Source organism: Molossus molossus, unplaced genomic scaffold (genome assembly GCF_014108415.1).
Source record: "Molossus molossus isolate mMolMol1 unplaced genomic scaffold, mMolMol1.p scaffold_m16_p_1, whole genome shotgun sequence".
Taxonomy (NCBI): domain Eukaryota; kingdom Metazoa; phylum Chordata; class Mammalia; order Chiroptera; family Molossidae; genus Molossus; species Molossus molossus.
In genome coordinates, this window is record NW_023425344.1 from 11,298,778 (window position 1) to 11,321,421 (window position 22,644).

The window sequence follows — 22,644 nt, forward strand, 5'->3', positions numbered from 1 at the left end:
TTTCTCAATTCCTGCTGTAATTACTGAGGTAAAACCATACTGTAAAAAATCCTCACTATATTTTCTTTTCTTAACGTTCTTCTCTACACGATCCACTGTCATGGGATGGTTTGCTAATGAAAATAATATATAACAATAGCTTTAATAATACAAAAGATGATAGATGGCATAGTTTAGTCAATACAGTTCATTAAAGTTTCCTACGATTTACCATTTTTTTTTTTTTTACATACCTGTTGTTATCACAAGGGAGCAGTATTCACATCAACCACAGCTGAATATAAAAAGACCAATCAGCATCCAGATTAAGTTCCCATGGTACAGAAATATATTTTTTTGCAGTAGTTCATGATTTTACAGTACATGATTTTACATTTACCCAGTAATTATCATTCATGAAGTGTCATTTTACCTCCAATACTGCTGCTTTCAACACAGTAGCTGCTTTTAACAGAGTAGCTGCTTTCTACACAGTAGTTGCTTTCTACACATGTGTGATTGGTCCACATGAGTACATTATGGTGCCAACCCTGTCATATACACCTGTATTTGTACAGGGAGTATGTTTTGGGGTTAGCGCAATGATGTCATCACTCCGGGTACTTGTATGTGGGTGTATCTGTATGTGGATGTATCTGCATGTGGGCAGACCTGCCTGGAGATGTCTTGGTTCCTAAGACCAGCGGAAATATGTGTTTTCTGATGGTCTTAGGCGACCCCTGTGAAATGGTCGTTCGACCCCCAAAGGAGTCACGACCCACAAGTTGAGAACCACTGTTCTAGATACCGAGGATTCTGCAATTAACAAAACAAAGTCCCTGCTATCATGGCACTTTCATTCAACTCTAGAATTATAGACAATTTTTGAATTAACCTCTAGAAGAAAATTCAATTTTGAAGAATTTCTAAAGTAAAGCATATACAAAACTAGTTACGTTCACCTCTGTACTAAAATTTTCCCTTCCCCCAGTTCTATTTATTTAACCTGAAAGATTATTTTTGACTAGCTTCCAATTACAAGGGATAGTCCAAGATGTGTTTAGTTTAAATTTCCTCTGTTCTATCACTAAACAATATAAGGCAGTGATTTTCAACTGGTGTGCCACAATAATTTTTAAAATATGCGATACCTTCTATTTAGTCAGGGGCACTGACCTCTTTTCTCTTAGATTGTCAAAAAAAAAAAAAAAGACAACACCCAATACAACATAGCCGTCCTGTGTGAATGAATCAAAATTACACCTATTTTTTGTTGTATTGGCAAAAAATATATTTTATTTTATAATATATATGCTGCAGAATTTCAGCAATTAGTTTGTGTGTGCCATGAGATGAAAAAGGTTGAAAACTTGCTATCAGAAAACAAATCACTAAAACCATTCATAAAGGAAAAATGGAAACCTATGAGAAACGCAGAACATTTTTCATAGATCCTCTCTTGTCTACCTAATTCAATTAAAATAATTCTAGTCCTAGGCTGCTAAGTTGCAGAGAATAGGGTTTTCTCTACTTAGTGCTTAAGTATCTAGATACTCCTCAGACAGGACATTTAAATCTTTTAAAATTTCTTCTTGAGGACTCAAATGCTTATATAACACAGAACTAAAAGGCACTTCACTTCTCTGCACTTCATTGTCTCTACCTGTTAAAAAGATAATGACAGTACTTCCTACCTCTTAACATAGTTTTAGAACTAAATGAAATAAGGCACAAAAAGGGCTTAGTGCTCAATCATAACTGATGACATCAATCATCATTTTCCCGAGTTTTGAGTTCTCAATACTAATAGCTTGTAATTATCATTATCATCACACCCAAAACCACAGTTAGAAAAGATAATAAACAAGCTACAATAAGGATATTAACAGATTTCTTTATGTTTTGGTAAGATGATCAACATGCATATGTTCCTCAAACTAGTTAACAGATTTAAAGTATCAGTAACACTAATGTTGCTAATATCCAGAATCCCTAAAAATGTCCAAGTTTGGAAAATTTTCAGGAATCAAATAAAAGCTTCACCAGTAAGATGCTTTATCAACATTTTATTTGCTACTCCAAAGACTCAGAAGTACTTCCTGTCTTCTAAGCAATTTTTTTTGGCCTTTTATTTCAAAGTAGAGTTAATAGAATTAACCAAACAAATAAAAAGTTGAAACTATTTACAAGATAGTATTATTCTACCCCAATCCTACTCAGACCATATTGGAAATCTCTAAAATGATTTTATTCTAAGAAAACTGAAAAACAAACAATAAGAAAACCCAAGTAAAACAAGTAGAAAAATCCTTATGTTAATTAAATCTGGAAAGTTATGATGGACAACCAATAAAGACATTAACAAATATAAGACCTAAAGTAAAGTGAAAATACTAAGAATCTTTTTTTTTTTAAATTTAAAAGTAATTAATTTTTAAATACTTAATTTATCAATTTTTAAAATTACCGATGTCTCTCCTTTTTCCCACTTTGACAACCTCTTCCCCACTCCCACTCCCCCCACAATAAGAATCTTTCATTTAAAAACTCTGTGATCCTTAAAAAACCTTGAAGAAAACCAAGAAATGCCCAAATGGAGAGGTCAATAAATATCCATGAACAATCACCCAACCACTGGTAGGAGACCTCTGGTAGACCCATATGCTTGAATCAGCCAAAATAGTACTAAATTTTTACTGATTACTATAATATGGAGCACAAATTAACTCCATACTATCCCAAATTAAAGGTTATTATTACTGATAATTCCAGCTACCATTACAAATTACTCACAGGAAAAGGAAACAGTAATGAGTTCTAAGGTAAGTAAAACTTATTGTGTGCATGTGTATAAATGTATACATTTCCTCCAGTTCTCTTAGTGATATAAATCTGATAACATAATTCTTCTTATAAGTGTAAATATATTGGCATAATAAAAAAATTTAAATTAATGTTATAAAATTCATAAAGAAACCATGTAAACTATTTTTTATATTGGTTCAGATAGAAAATTTTAAGGAAAAAAACTTGTTTTTTAAAAACAATGTCAATTTCTCAACACTAAGTATGTCATTAACACAAGAAAAGATTTTCAGTGCCCTACATTTAAAAAAATATAACTTAACTTTGGGCCTTTTAATATACCAGTGATTCTTCTAATCACAAAATTCTCATAGTTCAACACATAAAAGACCTCATAACATTTAAGATTATCCAAAAAACCTTTTGTTTTAAAAAGTGAGGACTGTTTTCAATATTATTGATTAAAACCTGAGAGTTAACAATTTAACAGAAAATGTCTGATATTATCTAATTCCAAATAGGGTCAACACCTAGTGTTTTTCTCAATCTCTGGAAGTTGGGAGGTAGAATGATCCCCTCTCCCAAACCTGCAATCCTCTATACCATATGGTAAAAATTAGGACATTCTACTACTGTAGAATTGGCCAAGAGCAAAAATATGGAAGGTTCCATACATCTGCCTGATAATGTATATTAAGTAAGATCACAAATGAAACAAGTCTTGTTTGGTTTAAAAGTTTAGATAAACAGGAATCAAAAGAATACTTGATATTTTAATGTCAAGTAAGCATATTCAAGCTACCAAAGAAACACTGAAATAGCAAGCCAGCAAATATACTCCATAATCTGGCTGATAAATGGTATAACTTATCTTAAAGATATAATATATCTATCACTTAATAAACATGAAAGAACTTTTGAAGTCTTGAGAGCAGCAACAAAATAAGGAAGACCAGAAGTATAAAAAAATTTCTCATCTGTGTAGTAGATAAGGAAAATGTATGATTAAGTCAGGGACAGATCTGAGAATAGAATTGCAAAAAGGCATGCCTAATAGAAGACTAGTTCCACAGTGATTGAGAACCCTAATGTCTCTGAAAATATGAAGAAAAACTAAGGATAAAGAAAGAATAAAAAATGGAGTAGAGACTGACATATAAAAATCGTGTGTATGAGAAAAATTCAAACACATTAGATATCTATTTCAAATTTTAAATGAACAAGTATACCAATATTACCTTTCTTTCGAAAGAGTGCATTTAGGTAATTTTCTGCTTGGCATTCGATCTTTTCAGTGTTGGACTGGCCCTGAGATGATAGTTCCTCCGTTGGTGTTGACTGTGAAGATTCAAGAGATGGTATACAATCCTAAAATTATTAAAAAAACAAAACAAACAACAAACAAAAAACATTTAAAAACTCACTTTTTATTTAAATGTGGGATTCCATTAAAATGGCAAAAAATTTAATTCTCTAAATGCCCATTTGTTCTACCTTTTAAATACATCAAATTATATAGAGAACATTAAATTTGGAACAGGAGTCAGGAAAAAAAAAATTTAGTTCTGATAGAGGGTCAAATCCCTTATTCCTTAGCAAAACTAGAGTCCAAAAAAGGGGAAGAACAGACAAAATATATTACTGAATAAATTCATTATATAGCATGCTAGCAATGAAAGTTTTAACAACAAAGCAAATATGTTTACCTACTAATCTGACCAAAATAGGAACAGGTTCTTGAGTTCTCATTTCCTCTAAGCCCTCTCACAACAGTACATAAAGAATTAGGATCCCACCATACAAGAAGATGCTGCTTGTCTAGTTTATGCCCTGTTTATAGTAAACGCTAATATTTAATAATTTACACAGGAGATAATTACGATACCCAAAAGACTTTAAGAGAAAGCAAAAAGTTAAAAAGCAGTACCACATTATCCTCCAACTACTGATTCCTAAGAAATCAGCCTGTAGGATGGTCTCAGACCAAACCAGGCCTCCAAGATCAGCCTTGTCTATATAAATACAAAACAGATCTGAACTGAATTTCATGAGTCAGGGAGCTATAAGAAAGAATGTGAAATAAGCAAAAAAAAGATGAGTGTTTTGGGATTTTCACCTACAAGATAAGCTAAATGATAGACTTCTAACATAAGATTTAATATTCTTCTCATTACCAAAATCAGTATTTAAATTCTACTGTAAGTCATAAAATTTCAGAACAAATTAAGTTTAAAAATTGTGTTACAAGTGTACAAATAAATAGTTTAGAAATAATTTCATAGCACTAAAACTTACACTGACTGCTTCTCTCTGTAGGTTACAAAATGAACATTTTTCATCCATAGACCAGTCAGTCAGTTCTTCTGGTTCACAGTCTTTAAAAGAGGGAAAAATATTCATTAAATACACTAACTTTATTAAAACAAATAAAAATACCACTCTCCAGAGCAATGGCTCGTATAAAAAAACTAACTACTAACAGTAAGGGGAAAGGGTCTAACTTTAAAATTAAACTGGTGACAGAAAGAAATAAACAGAAGGCTGTAAGGAGAATATTTTTGAACTATTATGGGACAAAGTAGCAAGAGCAATGAGCTAGTTAAAAATTAATTTTCTAACAATAGGGTTCGTCTAGCCATCTGAAATATTCAATTTATCACTGCCTATTAATTTTTTATTTTCACTATGAAATAAATCTGAACAGAAAGATATGGGGGGAAAAGGTATAAATTTTGCATATCATGAAAGACAACATAAAACAGAGAAATGGAGTAAAGCACCAGAAAAGCCCACAGATTTCAGAACATGAAATCCTATCTGAGAAAAAAGTAGAAATCCATAGCTAAAAAGTCAGATCAGATTTTTATTTCATTGTTTAAAGGCTTTGTTGCAAGAGTTAGAGCAAAAACCAGGTAAACAAGTTACATTATTCAACATATAACATGGATTTTTTTTTTAGAAGAATGTTCCTTATAATCCAACTACTGTAATATATTAGAATATTTATGGAAAACAAACATTTTCTAATGAAGGATTTTCTAAAGATATAGTATTGCCATCCCAACTATACTTGGGATACACAGTGATTTTTCAAACTTACTCCTTTCAAAAGAACTTCCCCCACTCTCTTTTCCCAAATAAATTCACATGTAGAGCCTCAAACTATTAAACCATTATCATCTGAGGTAGCTACACGGGCACTATTTTGGAAAGCACTGGTGTACCACAGTAATTTTCTCTCGTACTTTTGAAGTACATAATGAAATTGAATACGTGTTTCACTAAACTACACAGAAAATATCCTTATTTTTTTTGAAGTGATAATGAATAAATTCTAGTTAAATTCAGCCCTTAGGATACTCTTGCATCGATCTAAATATACAGGCTAGAGTAGAAGATAATGTAATTTTGGGAAGAGTGTAGTGATAGCCTCCTTTGATTTTGGCAGTGGTCCAGAAATATTCCTGATATTTACCCAAACTTAGAAAAAGTAGGGAATAGGAACATAAGATCCAGAATAGGGTAATGGAAAGATAATTGTGTTTGAAGTCTGTGAAAATCTAGGATTGGAATTTACTAATTGGTCAAGTCACAAAATTTCTGTTTTAATTTCCACACCTATAAAATAAGGATCTCATCACTTAACTTACTTGTGGATCAAATGAAAAGAATAGGAAATACTTTATAAACTACAAACACCATGCAAAAGCTATTAACAAAGTAGAATCACCAGTCTTATTTTTTTTAACTCCTGTTCTATCACACATATATTTAATAACGCTGGTTTGCAGAAGACATATAATTTTAACTTAATATCTCCTTAAGATATTAAACATGCTTTTGTAAACAATCTGACAAATCAAAAAATTTATGCAATCTATACAATTAAAACTCCAGAACTGTAGCTATGTGTATTTATAATTTTTTTTCAGCCTTTCACTGTCACTAGAACAGAATCACACCCTCACACTCTTGAATGCAGAATCATACAGTGTCTCTTACTAGGGAGCCAGAGCTCTGTGACCAATGGAATGAATATGGAGAAGTGACAGTATACTATTCCAAGCTGAGGCTTTAAAAAGTACAGCAAGTTCCCCCAGTTCTCCTGAGATTCCACCATGCAATGTGAGAAGAACTTGCTCCATATAATCATTACTCTTTCAGTCTGTGACCTGGAATCATGAGGAGATGTGATCCCCACCCACAGCCTGGAGTCCAGTGAATCTGATCAACCACAAGCATAAAATAGATTTTGGAGCTGTTTGTTAGGCAGCATTACTATAGCAAAAACTTGACTGATATGACAAGCATTAGATAATTTTGCTAGATCAATGAAATCTAAACTGCCTTTTTATTATGACCACTTGAACAGAAAATATGAAAGAGCAAGCTAGCATTAAGATTTTTGAAAAATAGGTGGTAGACCTAGAGAAGGGGTATTTCTGAAAAATCACTGTAAGTTTTCATGAAGTTTCAGTGAAAAATATGTTGATTCAAAGAACAACTTTGGATTAATTAAAACCATTACGAGTTGTAAAATAACACTGGGCATGCAGAGATTATCTTCATTTATTTCAGAGCTTCTTCAAGGAATGTTAATTTAAATAAATGCCAGCATAGTTAAATAAATGGCAATGAATAATCAATAATTATATAAATGCCAGTAAATTCTGCTGGGTTAAAAAACCTATGACTTTACAAATATTTAATAATTACTCTTTCTACAGTAACTTGATTTTTGAGTCCAAATGAATGATGGTAGGATACTATCTATATATGCCCATATATATACACATATATGCGTGTGTATGTGTGTATATGTATGTATGTGTGTGTGTATGTATATATATATATGAAAACAGATTTTGAAAAATCAGCTGTAAGCCAGATTTCTCCCTCTGACCAGGTTTTTTCATTTCATAAAAAATAAATAAAAAATACAACAGGCCATGGCCAGTTTGGCTCAGTAGTTAGAGCACTGGCTTGCAGAACAAAGAATTGTGGGTTCGATTCTCAGTCAAGGGCACATACCTGGGTTGCAGGTTCGATCCCCAGCCCTGGTCTGGGCACGTGCAAAGAAGCAACCAATTGCTGTGTCTCTCTCATATCAATGTTTCTCTCTCTCTCTCTCCCCCTCCCTCTCTCTCTAAAAATCAATGGAAAAATATCCTCGAGTATTAAGAAAAAATTAAAACTACAACAGAACATATTCATTTTATCATTCACATATACTTCGACAATGAATCAGATATCCTCTCTAAAATAAGCTGTCTCTCATTTTAAAATTTTAATACATGATGCTATAAGTTCAGAAGCGTCAAATTGTGTACTTTGTAGAAACAGTCTTATTAATAAAAAGCAATGTCATAATGAAAAATGATATTATATGAATGACTGACAAGGATCAACCTTTCTGCTGTAGACATGTAGTCAGTTTCTCTCCAATCATTTTACCTAATCTATCTTGGAAGGCTAACACACTGTGGAATTAGAGGGCCTCAGTATTGAACCAGGGTTTTCCACATTCCAGATACTGCCATGGGCAAGTTACTTTCTCTGAGCTTCAGTTTCCCTGTCTGTAAAATGAGGATAATAATAACTGCAGCTTAAGGCTGTAGTAAAAATTAAGTAAAAACATATGCAAAACACCTAATAAATCCCAATGTTACTTTTATTTTAAATAATCACACTTCTTTTGAATGTTTTTATTCTCTTCAATAGCCTTTAACCATAAGAAATAAATATGGAGTTCCTAAAGACAAAACCCAATGAAAAGTGAAAAAATAATACTGAACTAGATTTTTCATGAAGGTCATGAAAGAGTGGTTAATACCATGCTGATTTTGAGGTAAAATACTGAACAGTGGGCGATATATTTTAAAATAATTTTTCATTATGAAACTACACATTAACTATATTGAAAAGTACAAAGGAGAAAAGAAAAACTATTCAATCCCATCATCCATAGATAATGATTAACACTTGCAATAAATAGGTCCTTCTAGTTCATCTATGCCTTTTCAAAAATTAGAATCAGCTTATTCTTTGAAAAGACCAAGAAAATTGATAAATCTCTAGCCTGGCTAACCAAGAAAAAAAGGAAAATCATCACAAGTAAATGATGGGCATCACTACTGATCCTATGAATAATAAAAGAATAATGTGAACAACATCAGTTGCCCACAAACTTTATAACGTTAGATTAAATAGATGAATTATTTGAAAGACACAATCTAGCCCTGGCCGGTTTGGCTCAGCGGTTAGAGCGTCGGCCTGTGGTCCAGAGAGACCCGGGTTCGGTTCCCGCTAAGGGCGCATACCTCAGTTGCAGTTTGTCCCCGGCCCTAGTTGGTCCTGCGGGTGGCAGCCACTCAATGTGTCCCTTTCACGTCGATGTTTCTCTCTCTCTCTCTCTCTCTCTCTCTCTCTTCCCCCCTCCCTCCCACTCTATCTGAACAAAAAATGGAAAAATGTCCTCGGGTGAGGATTAAAAAAAAAAAAAAAGACAGAAAGACACAATCAACTAAATCTTACACAAGAAAAAAATAAATAAGCTCAATAGGCCTATTTCTATTTAAAAAATTAAATCAATAATTAATAACTTCTCAAAACAGAAAGCACCAGCTCAGATGGTTTCTCTATAATCCATTCTAGAAAAAATATATTTCCTCACTTATTCTATGATCCAATCATTATCCAAATAGCAAAACCTGTCTGAACAGACACCCCACCCAAGAAGATATGCAGAAAGCAAATAAGTATGTGAAAAGGCACTCAAAATCATATTCCACTGGAGGACTGCAAATTAAGACAAGATACCACAACACACCTTACAGTATGGTTAAAGTCCAAAACACTGACAGCATCAAATGACGGTGAGGACATAAAGCAAAAAGAACTGGTGGGAACGCAAAATAGTATGGCCCCTTTTGAAGATAGTCTGTAAGTTTTTTCAAAGCTAAACAGAGTCTTTCCATACAATCTAGCAATGGTGCTCCTAGGTATTTACACAAATGAATTGAAAACATGTCCACACAAAAACCTGCACACAAATGTTTACATCCGCTTTATTCATAATTGCCAAAACTTGAAACTGACCAAGATATAAAAGAGTAAATGGATTAACAAACTGTGGTACATCTATATAAGGCAGTATTATTTAACAATAAACAGAAACGAGCTATGAAGCCATGAAAATCAGAGAGGAATCTTAAATGCATACTGCTTAGTGAAAGAAGTAAGTATAAAAAGGCTAAACACTGTATAATTCCAAATATATGACATTCTAAAAAAGAAAAAACTAGAGACAGGAAAAAGATCAGTGTTTGACATGGTTTAGGAATAAGGGAAAGGACTGAAAAGGTGAATAAGGTGATTTTTAGGGCAGTAAAACTATTGCGTATGATACTGTAATGATGAATACATGACATTGTGCATTTGGCAAAAACCACACCTATGTACAATACACAAAGAATGAACCTAGAGTAAATTATATTTAGTTAATAATAACACATCAATATCACTTCATCAATTGTAACAAACACATCACACTAATGAAAGATGTTAATATGGGGGGACCTATAAGACGAGTAAGAGGGTATATATGGGAACTCTTTGTACTTTCTACCAGATTTTTCTATAAATTTAAAACTGCTCTTAAAAACACTATTTATGCCCTGGCTCATTTGCCTTAGTGGTTAGAGTGTTGGCCCATGGACCAAAGAGTCACAGGTTCGATTCCAGTCAAGGGCAAGTACCTTGGTTGTGGTTCAGTCCCCGGCTGGTCGGGGTCCCGCAGGAGGCAACCAGTCGATGATCACATTGATGTTTCTCTCTCTCTCACCCTCCCACTTTATCTGAAGATAAATGGAAAAATATCCTCAGGTTAGGATTAAATAAAAACTATTTTAAAAATCAGGATCATATTATATACATGCTTATTTACCACAAATAATTTCTGTGCTCAAATATACTTCTAAATCATTTTTAAAAGATAACTATCCATCAAAGAGATATATTATAACTTACTTAATCAACATCCTATTGCAGGATAATTAAGCTTGCTTCTCTAATCTTGGCATTATAAACAGCATGATGAATACATTTGGAGAAGTCTGTGTACACAGAGATAGGAGCTAATAATATAATTGATAGAAATAACTACAAAATAGTATTAGGTTCTCTGGTTTTAATATAAATAATCATCAATTCATATTAGAAAACTATTGGCTTTTGACTTAATACTAGGCCATGAGTTTCTAGTAGGAAAAGATCCTACTTACTCATTCTTCTTTCCTCTGTTAATCACAGTTCCTGACACAAATTAAGCATTCCAAATAGTCTATTTAATAAGTTTTATTTAAAGTTAGTTTTGATGTCTCCATCACCATAATGTTAACACTTAGAAAAAGGATATTAAGCTAAAAATATTAAATTTCATTGTATAAGCCAGGGGTCAGCACACCTTTCCATAAACCACCAAATAGAAAGTATTTTAGGTTGTAGAGGTCATACGGTCACAACCATTCAACTCTACTGTTGTAGTACAAAAGCAGTCAACAATGAGAAGCTGTTGTTTCCAATATAACTTCTTTTTTTTGATCCTCATCTGAGGATATTTTTCCATTGATTTTTAGATAGAGTGGGTGGGAGGGAGGGAGGGAGAGAGAAAAAACCATCAATGTGAGAAACAGACATCGATTGGTTGTCTCCCGCAGGACCCCAATAGGGGCCAGGGAATCAAACCTGCAAACCAATACATGCCCTTGACTGGAAATCGAATCCACAACCCTTTGATCCACAGGCTAACGCTCTAACCACTGAGTCAAACCAGTCAGGGCCTAATATAACTTTATAAACTAGATAATAAATTTGAACATCTTATAATATTTACATCATAAAATGTTAACTTCTAAATTTTTTTCAGCTATTTAAAAATGTAAAAATCATTCTTAGCTCACAGGCCTTCCAAAACCAGTCAAAGAGCATGATTTGGCCCACATGCTATAGCTTGAAGACTGCTGCTATAGCCCTGGCCAGTTTGGCTCAGCGGTTGAGCGTCGGTCTGCAGACCAGAGAGTCCCAGGTTCAGTTCCTGCTAGGGGCACAGACCACCAAAAAAAAAAAAAGACTGCTGATATAATTAATGTCTCTTTGAAATGTGGACACACACAGGACAAAAACAACAACAAAAAACAGTAAGGATTTTACTAGCCAGGTTACATAGGCCTACTGCAGTCTTTTCATATTTTTATAAAATATTCACAGTCAGGGAAACTATATCAGATGATCCCATGTTTGAAATATGCTGGCTCATCAATAATATATGAAAAAGAATTGACTAAAAGTCCTGTCACAGCAGGAAAAGTGAATTTTGGGGAGATAAAGAGGAAAAAAAGGTACAGTACAGAGAACTTTTCTGGGAGTACATAAAACTGAGAAGTTTATGACATTCAAAGTATCCTTGGACACTTTACTCCAAAAAGAAATAACAGTTATGTTTTCTTCAAAAGGACAAAAGGGCCTGGCCGGTGTGGCTCAGTGGTTGAGCGTCGACCCATGCACCAAGAGGTCACTGATTCCTTCCTGGTCAGGAAACATGCCCAGGTGTGGCCCAAATCCCCAGTGGGGGGCATGTAGGAGGCAGCTAATGGATGTTCTCTCTCATTGATGTTTCTATCTCGCTCTTCCTTTCCCTTCCTCTCTCTCTAAAATTAATGAAGAAAAATTATTTAAAAAATAAATAAATAAAATAAAATCAATAAAGAAAAAAACCAAAAGGACAAAAAGTCAAGACAACAGATCAAAGAACACAGAAAGCTAGAACTTCTGTTTTGTTTCCAACAAATTAAAAATTAGCAGTACTCAAAAGCTTTTTCAAAACCATGCAATCTGAAGGTGGTTCTGAATCAAATTAAAATAAAAACCTCTCAAAATACCAATACATAACACAAAAATCTTAAAACACATTGTTTGCCAAAGTTGATTTTTTAAGGTAGGAGTATAAAATTTAGAATAGTTTTTCCAATGAAACAGTATCAGGTTTGTGATGTGGTTCATTTAACGTAAATATATTATAAATTTTTTAAAATATGCATTTAATTTTATAAAAATTTTAGAGTAATATACAAAATCCTCTGCTCTCCAATTTATTTGAAGTAAGGAGGGTTCAGATTTCCAATGATTTCTCTAAAAACATACACTAATCTATTTGATTCCTCTATACAGATATGTATAGTGAGAAATACCTACGCTTGTAATCCTAGCATCTAAATATTAAACCAACAATGGTAGCAACAAAGAAAGCACACTTATTTAGAGGACCATAAGAAAGAAGCTGGAGATGTCTACAACAGATAGCTTCTACATGCCTTTTCAATAGGCCCTACACTTTGATAACACTAGTTTAACTGTCCTTCAAAACATATAGCAATCTTCATCCTATATACAGATACAGATTTATTACTATACTTAGTACCATCACACTTAAGCCTACAACTTTAATTAGAAATATTTTTAATTAAAAATAGCCAAAAAAAAAAAAATTGACCTATGAAATTTGGAGAAAAGCTAGAACATTTGGGGTGAGAAAGGATAATGAAATTAAGTATGTGCCTATCTATACATGAGAAAAAGATTGAGTTCCAATGTTTAGCTAATTTTATAAATCCTCTACCAACAAAAAAGCACAAAAGAAGACATAAAGTATATATGATCTATTGAAATAAAAAAAAAATGGAATAAGATACACAGCAATGGTGTATTAAATTAACTAATTAGTTAAATTAATTATAATAGATTCACAATGTAATCTGTGCAGCCATTAAGAATGATAATCAATGAAAAGCAAGGACCTACAACCAAGATTACTCTATCCTGCAAGGCTATTGTTGAGAATCAATGGCCATATAAAAAGTTTCCCAGACAAGAAAAAGTGAAAGGAGTTCATCATAACCAAACCAGTATTATATGAAATGTCGAAGGGTCTTCTTGAAGAAGATAAAAAAAATATGAACAATAAAATGGCAATACATACCTATCTATAAACAATTGAATCTATAAACAAAATGAGCAAGTGGAACAGAAACAGACTCATAGACATAGAGAACTTTTTGTTGGGTGCCAAATGGGAGGGGGGTTGGGGGTATGGGAAGGTAAAGGAATTAAGAAGTAGAAATTGGTTGCTAGACTGAGGAACCTCAAAGGAATTGGGGAGGGAGGGCGGGAAGAGATAAATCAAAGAACTTATATACATATATACAAAACCAATGGACACAGACAACAGCGTGAGAAAGGCAGGAAGAGGGCAGGAGCAGAGATGAGGGAGTCAATGGGGAAAAAAGAGGAGACATCTGTAATACATTCAACAATAAAGGTAAGTTTTTTAAAAAAGAATGATAATCAAAAATTTTATATACACAAATGATATACTAGTGAATATAGTAAGTACAAAAACTATATATACTGTATATACTACTTTAATAAAGTAATACATACAACTATGTACACTTATATAAAAATGTTAAAGGTTTTCTGTGAGTCATAGATCTAATTTTTTCTTTCAGGCTTTTTTATATTTTCTAATTTCCTAAGATGAACATGTGTTACTTGTACACTAAGGAAATAATAGTTTAAAAATAAAATACATGCATTTATTTCCTTAGAACATTCTGCCCTCTGTATAATAAGTAACTAATTTCTGAAGGAACATAAATATATATATAACTATGTATGTAAATAAATGAAAGTGAGGGAAGCAAGAGGCTAAAAATTACAAGTTGGATTTAGGGTTATCAGAAGGCAATTAAGCATAATGCCGGCTTGTGACATGAATGAAAACAGCAGGCTGAAGAAATATCAAGCATAGGTTAAATTCTTATTTCTTTAGATTTTCCCTTTGTTTATTTGTAAGCTCAGAAAAACAGGTGAAACTAAAATCAGTTTTGCTTATAAACATAGCAGGGAAAAATATTTAATTCGGTTTTAAACTATGATACAGTAAGAGATGTTGAAAGTTAAGAGATAAAAGAAAAAAGATCTTAGCTGTAAGAGTGATAAAATATTGAAACAGGCATATTTTGGAGTCTCAATCCTTACAGTCATGTTCTGCATGGATATCATTCATCTGATTGAAGATGAGTGATTGGGACAAATGATCTTTCAAAGATAGATTTAGGGCTATTTATTCATAACTCAATAATCCTCCTCAACATTAACAAATAATGAGCAGAAAACTATCACTGTAACTACCTCAACTCAAAAGAGAAGGACCTTTAGGTCTACTAGGACCTTGGTCTTCGTAGAATGGAAGGTACCAGAGTAGAACAAGGTAACAGAGTAGCACAAAAGTGTCAAGATAAAGAAATAACTCGATCAAAATCAAAGTTGAAGTGAACTAACTGTACTATGAAATTTCAGATGTTTAAAAAAAGTTCTCTCCTTGTGCTCTACGTTTTCAATTAAGAAGTAAAACAACTAAACTATGCTATCACAGCAATTATATCACATATCAAAATCTTACACCAGGATTTATGCAACATTTGGAAGAGGAAGCTATAATAAATAGAGGCTATACATAAACATAAAACTCTGAACCCACATGGCAGGATTTCTCAGAGTGATAATCTGAGTTCTAGGCTGCCTATATCAAAAGCAACAGGAGATATTTATTTAATTAAACCCCTTTAAGTCCTCGTTAAGAAGTCAGGAAATGTAATGTATAAAATGACAAAAATAAAATTTTACCATTGAGCCAAAAACAAGCTTCATTTTCTATTTAGATCAGTGTACTAAAATTTTTTAAAGATTATAACATCATGTAATAATAGGAATATTTGGATCACTGTATTTATTCATTTAAAATATTTTCTAATTAAATAATAACAAATTCACGTTTAGTATGAAATTGGGGTAGAACAATCATTTTTCATTTGTTAAATGGAACAGAGGTTAAAATTTTGGAATAAAACATTACCTTCAAATAAACTGAGGTCTCTTCGTAGCCGTGGTCCATAAAGCCCTTCTAAAATACTCTCAAAACCTGTGTTATTAAAGAAAGAAAAGTATGTTAACAACTAAAAAGGCTTAATTTTACAGTAATAAAAAACCATAAACTTTATAGAAACCAGAAAATTATAAATTTAACATACAATGAGTTGTCATTTTTCCTTTAGTTGAAGTAAGTTGAACTAGGAAATATATAACATAATAGTCATACATAACTCAGAAATTACATGATTATAAAGAAATATTCAAATGTAAATATTCACTACTAAAACAGGTAAATATTTTGTCATTTAGAAATATTCCAGGTTAAAATAATATAGGCAGATTTCTTTCATAATAATTTTGTAGAAGGTATGAGAAAAGATGTATAATTCTGTTCATATTTGTTATAAAAATATTAACTTAAAAAAAGTAACATCTGTAATCTCAATTACAAAAATGAGTAAATGAGTGTCAATGGGGAGAAATTCTTGCTATGAAGAGTATCATGGCCCTGGCCAGGTGGCTTAGTTGGCTAGAGCATTGTACTATGCACCAAAGGTTACAGTATGATTCCCAGTGGGAGTACACACCTAGGTTGCAGGATTCAAAATGTTCCTCTCTCTCTCCCTTCCTCTCTCTTTAAAATCAATAAACATATCCTCAGGTGAGGACTTTTAAAAAAAAAGTATGATGTATAAAATTTTAACCTACTTGTAAAAATTGCAACACAACAATTTATTCATGGGTATGGACTGCTTTAAAAAAATTACTGAAAATCTTGTCAAGTTAAAACCCTCGTTCTTGAACTTACATAGTGTTCTACTTTCTGGATATACTGATTTCAAGATTTTGCAATTTTCTTTTTGAACTCTGTATTATATTCAATTTTAAGCAGCTTTTTGATAAACTACAAGGCATCAAAAGGAAAATTACCAGAATAGTTAAATAAGTGGGAAATTAAGAAAAGGAACTTTTTTTTTATCCTCACCTGAGGACATTTTTCCATTTTTTGTTCAGATAGAGTGGGAGGGAGAGAGAGAAAGAAACATTGCTGTGAAAGAGACACATCGAGTGGCTGCCATCCGCATGACCAACCAGGGCCGGGGACAAACTGCAACCGAGGCATGTGCCTTTAGCAGGAACTGAACCGGGTGTCTCTGGACCACAGGCCAACGCTCTAACCGTTGAGCCAAAACGGCCTGGGCAAGAAAAGGAACTTCGTAAATAATGCTTAAATTAGCGAGGAAAAATAGTAAAAGGTAGTAGCATGATAGATCTGAAAAATGCAAGATAAAGATTTTCTCAGTGATATTCCTAAATTATAAAAAGCAGAAATATTACTATCAAAATGTTTCATAAATCATCATATGCTTTAATGGTGTGTCATAGTAAAAAAAGTGTCAACATTTTTTTCACTTAGTAGAATATGAAGAAATAATGCATCTCCAACTTGCATTGACAAAGTAAAGTACTTATCATGGTATTTAGAAAATATATATGTATTAAAATCTTTATGAAATAATTCAGGACTCTTCCCATGAATGGAAATTTCAGGCAGAAAAGTGAATGAACTAGCACCAGAGAGAGCTTTCAAGAATGCTATAGAAGATCTGACTTTCATACTGGGTAAAGCCTCAGACTGAACAAGCCACAAATCTCTTTTTGTTACTAAGATAATCTAATTCAATTTTGCTGTGATCAATGGACTCCAAAAATTAACAATGCAAACAACTATTTTAGGATGTCATTCTGTTGTATATTGAACAAAATTATAACCTCTCCCAATATAAGCTTACTAAATTTAAACAATACACATTCCCTACATTTAAGCCTGAAAAGAAGAAAGCAAACAAGGGCTTATACTTTTGTTCTATTGGGTTCCTTGCTAGATAAGAACAAGGTCTTACACATATCCCATTAAAATGTATTCATACTACACATTGTTAGTGCTATTATAAATGATGTCTTTAGTTGTAAGTTTGTTTCTTGCAGGTTTATAGAAACACAACTGATGTCTGTATACAGACTGACGTTGCATCTAGCATCACTGCTAAACTCTTAATTTATCTGGAGATTCTCTACATACTCAAATATATCATCTATAGATCATGGTGGTTTTGATTTTTTCCGTTTCAGTCCTTATTACTAAATTTTTCTCCTGTTCTTACATACTGACTTGGCTAAGACCTCCATTATGATAAAAATTAGTGACAACAGGCATCCTTGACTTATACCCAATCTAAATGAGAAAGCATTGAAAGTTTCATCAAATATAATATTTGCTAGATTATTTTTAAAATAAATATTATCAGATTAAGAAAGCTTTTCCTAGCCCTGGCCAGTTTGGCTCAGTGGTTAGAGCGTCTGCCTGCAGACTGGGGAATCCCAGGTTCGGTTCCTGACAAGGGCACCTACCTCAGTTACAGTTTGTCCCCGGCCCTGGTTGGGGTCATCTGGGTGGCAACCACTTGACGTGTCTCTCTCACATTGATGTTTCACTCTCTCTCTCTTCCTCTCTCCCTCCCTCCCGCTCTATCTGAAGATAAATGCAAAAATGTCCTCAGGTGAGGATTAAAAAAAAAAAAAAAGCTTTTTCTATGTCTAGCTTGCTAAGTAGTTTTTTCTACCATGAGCAGATATTGAATTTTATCAAATTTATTTGCAATCTACTGAAATGGTCACTAAGAGACTTCTTTCTTAAATCTCTTAATATGGTGATATACACTAAATGTTAAATCAACCTTCTTCCTTTCCTGGGAAAACACATTATCATGAGGTATTTTTGCTGGGTTTCCTATCCTGTTAGTTCCTTTAAAATTTCTGGGTCTATGTTTACCAATGAGGCTGGTCTGTAAATTTCCTTTGTCCTTGGTCAAATTTTGATAACAATGTTATGCTATTCTCATAAAGTGAGTTTCAATGTTCTTTCTTTTTCTAATCTCTGGAAAAAATTAGAAAATAAAAGATGCCTTGCTTGAACATTTAGTAGAACATACTGTCATAGGACTATTGAGGTATTTCTATTTTTTATGTCAGTTATAGTTTTCTGTGAATTTGCCCATTTCAACTATATTTTCCTATTTTTTTGCATAAAATATTTCACTGTACCTTTTATCAATCTAGTGTAAACAGCATCAGCAGTCATCCCCTTTCCTTACTTTAGTTATTTATGCTTTCCCTTTTTCCTCAATCAACCTCATCAGTTCCTTAAATTTTTTAGATTAAAATTATTTTTGTTTCCTTGATCTTCTCTATTTTACATTTGTTTTCCTATCCACTGTGTGTCCTCTGTTTTATTTTACTCTTATTTTTCCTTTTTTGAAATCCTCACCCAAGGATATTTTTCCATTTATCTTTAGACTGGGAGGGAGGGACGGAGCAAGGGAGAGAGAGAGAAAAAAAAAACCATCAATATGAGAGAGACACATCTACTGGTTGCCACCCGCATGACCCCAACAGGGGCCAGGGATGAATTGCAACCGAGGTACGTGTCCCTTGGCTGAAATCGAACCCGGGACTCTTTGGTCCACAGGCCGACACTCTACTACTGAGCCAAACCAGCCAGGGCTTATTTTTCCTTCTTTAAATGGATGTTTAATTCATTAACTTTCAGCCTTACATTATTTGTAACACATGCATTTAAAGCTATCAATTTCCACCTAAATACTCCTCCAGACTGCATTCCACAATTTTTGATATGTCATATTTTCTATCATTCAATCAAAATATTTCCTAATTTCTATTATGACATTTTTTGGACTCATGGTTTTTAGAAGCATATTTCTTATTTTCCAAACATAAACAGATAATCTACCCTTTTTATAGATTTCTAACTTAACTGCACCATAGTCAAAGAAAATGCCCAATATAATTTTAATCCTTTGACATTTTCTGAAACTGCTTTTTATAGTTAATATAGACAACTTTAAAAAATTCCCTACATATGCTTGAAAAGAATATGTACTCTAAAATTGCATTCTAATTAGTTCATTACATTAACATGTTAATTGTGTTCTTTAAATTATCCTTATTCAGTTTTGTTTTGTTCTTTTTTATGTGTGTGGGGCTGTGGTTGTGTTTGTTTGTTTTTTTTTCGGTTTAAAAGAAATAATTTGCTCGGCAGGTGTGGCTCAGTGGTTGAAGACCCATGCACTGAGATGTCTCTGGTTAGATCCTGGTCAGGGCACATGCCCAGGTTGCTGGCTCCATCCCCAGTGCGGGGCATGAAGGAGGCAACCAATGTTTCTCTCTCGTTGATGTTTCTATCTATCTATCCCTCCCTCTCTAAAAACCAATAAAAACATATTTAAAAAAAAGAGAGAAATAATTTTTTTTGGTCTTTTTTTTTTTGTCTGTGCTATCAATTGTTGAAAAGTCTGTAAAATCTTCCATAAAACTGTGCTTTGTCATTTCTTATTTCTTTGAATTTTTGTTTTGAGTTTGAGGCTATATTAAATACTTATAATTATTTTATAATTGTTAGATGTTCTTAGTGACTAGGAAACCATATAAAGTGACCCTTTTTATTTCTAATAATGATTTTTGCATTAGACTACATGGTCTAATATTATACAGCCATAAAACATTTTTATTGTTTCCATGATGTCTTTTTTAATTGTATTTTTATCTTTCTGTATTAAATAACATGAGATTTCTTTTTAAAAACATCCTGACATTTTGTCATAATTTAGTAATTTGAGTTTAAATTCCTTATCTACTTTTGTTCTATTTGTATCAAGGTTCTATAGTTCTATTTTTCACTTTCTTGCAAACTTTGGAATTGACTGAACATTTATCATTCAATTTTGTTTCTCCTCCCTCAGTATGAAAAGTATGCCCTTTATTCCTGTTCTTTTTTAGATTAACTCAGAAATTAGAATATGGGTTTAAAGTTAATCAAATCTTCACCCATTCTTCTAGGATTCAGATCTCCTTCCTATTTGTTATTTTTCTTCACTAAATATGTTCCTTAATGTTTGCACACATACTTACCAAAGTCTTTGCTCTTCAATATCTATATCTCAGAGAATCCATCTAGGAATACTTTCCTTCTGCCTAAATCAACTCCTTTACTGAGCATCTGTTGCTGATAACACCTTTCCTAATGATCAAAAGTATCCAAGCTGTTTTCACTATATACTTCATAGTGCTCTCTCTGCTGTATTTTAGATCTTTCTCTTAACTGTATTTTGGTTGATTTCTTTTAACATATATTTTACTTCACAAATTTCCTCGATTGTATAATTAACTTACAAATACATTTTTGATTTTGTTTAAAAAGTCAACTTTATAGAGAGAAAATTTTTATACAATGCTATGCACCATTTTGAGAATAAAGATCAATAAATTTTCATAAATGCACATTTTCATTGACCAAGAACATAATCAAGACAAAGAATATATTCCCATCAACTCAAAGTGTATTGCCTGGAACAACCCAAGCCCAAGGAATCACTAATCTACTTTCTGTCATATATTAGACTTGTCTTTTTTGGAGCTGCATATAAACAGACCTTTTCACAGTCTACCTTCAAATATTATCATATGACAATATATAATGAGAGCAGTATATATCCATACTAAACTCCCATCCTCTGTGTCACATTTAATCATTTTACATCCAAATCTGTTATAAATCCCAAAATACATTACTTTTTAGTTTAAAAGATCAATTATTATTTTTTAAATCCTCACCTGAGGACATTTTTTTCCATTTTTTGTTCAGATAGAGTGGGAGGGACGGAGAGAGAGAGAGAGAAACATCAATACGAAAGGGACACATTGAGTGGTTGCTACACGCACAACCCAACCAGGGCCGGGGACAAACTGCAACCGAGGTACGTGAGCCGAGTGGAAACCAAACCTGGGTCTCTCTGGACTGCAGGCCGATGCTCTAACCGTTGAGCCAAACCAGCCAGGAAAAAAAATCAATTATTTTTTAAAAATTAAAACAGAAAAAGTATTTCTTACATTTCTGTCACTTTTTTCTTTTGAGTAGATCTTATGCCTGAAGAACTTCTTTAAATATTTATTGTACCAAAAGTTTGCAAGCAATTAATTCTTTCTGTTTTTGTTTTTCTGGAAAAAATCATCTGTCTTCATTTTTATATAGAGAGGTTGAACATCTCTCTCTGTCTCTTTTTAATCCTCACCAAAGGACACTTTTGCATTTATCTTCAGATAGAGCGGGAGGGAGAGAGGGACAAAGAGAGAGCGAGAAACATCAACGTTAGAGAGACATTAAGTGGTCGCCACCCATACAACCCCAACGGCGGCTGGGGACAAACAGCAGTAGCCAAACCGAGGACTCTCTGGTCCATGGCCAACGCTCCAACCACTGAGACCAAACTGGCCAGGGCCTGTCTCCATTTTTAAAGATATTTTGTTGGATACAGAATTCTAGTTGACAGCTTTGATCCCAGCACTTTCAGGATGTCCTTCCACTGTCCATTTTTTAATAAAACTGCTGACATGTGCAGTCTTTCTTATTTTTGCTCCTCTGTACATAATGTGTCTTTTTCTCTGGTTGCTTCTAAGATTTTCACTTTATCACTGACTTTCCACATTTTATTATGTGCCATAGGTGGCTTTCTTTGTGTATATTCAGTCTAGGATAATATAAGCTACCTGGATTGTGTACGGTTATAGTTTTCATCAAATCTGGATAAAATTTGATCATTATTTCTCCAAATATTTTTTCCAATGGCCTCTTTTTGTTCTGAAATTCTAATTAAATTATTTGAAAGTGTTCCACAGGTCGCTACGGTTGTGATCGCTCTTCCCCCCAGTTCTCTTTCTGTTCTTAATTTTAAGTGGCCTCTGTTGCTATTTTTTCAAATTCACTTATCTTTTCTTCTACAGTGCCTACTTTGC

The 22,644-nt window shown here is 33.1% G+C and overlaps 1 protein-coding gene across 10 annotated transcripts in view; it reads right to left on the reverse strand.

Moving 5' to 3' along the window:
- The window catches only part of LCORL (ligand dependent nuclear receptor corepressor like), a 143,321-nt gene that overhangs the window by 76,787 nt on the left and 43,890 nt on the right, over positions 1-22,644 (reverse strand). For 9 of the 10 annotated variants that reach the window (XR_004958321.1, XM_036251930.1, XM_036251868.1 and 6 more), the window contains exons 2-4: positions 15,758-15,823; positions 5,080-5,159; positions 4,023-4,152 (exon numbers count right to left, since the gene is read on the reverse strand). Coding sequence is in view for 9 of the 10 variants with exons in the window: in XM_036251930.1 (XP_036107823.1) it covers positions 4,023-4,152; positions 5,080-5,159; positions 15,758-15,823 (276 nt within the window). In the remaining variant the exon portion in view is untranslated. Of the gene's footprint in view, positions 1-4,022; positions 4,153-5,079; positions 5,160-10,541; positions 10,588-15,757; positions 15,824-22,644 lie in introns of those variants that run through there. The other variant, XM_036251887.1, reaches the window with a different exon arrangement.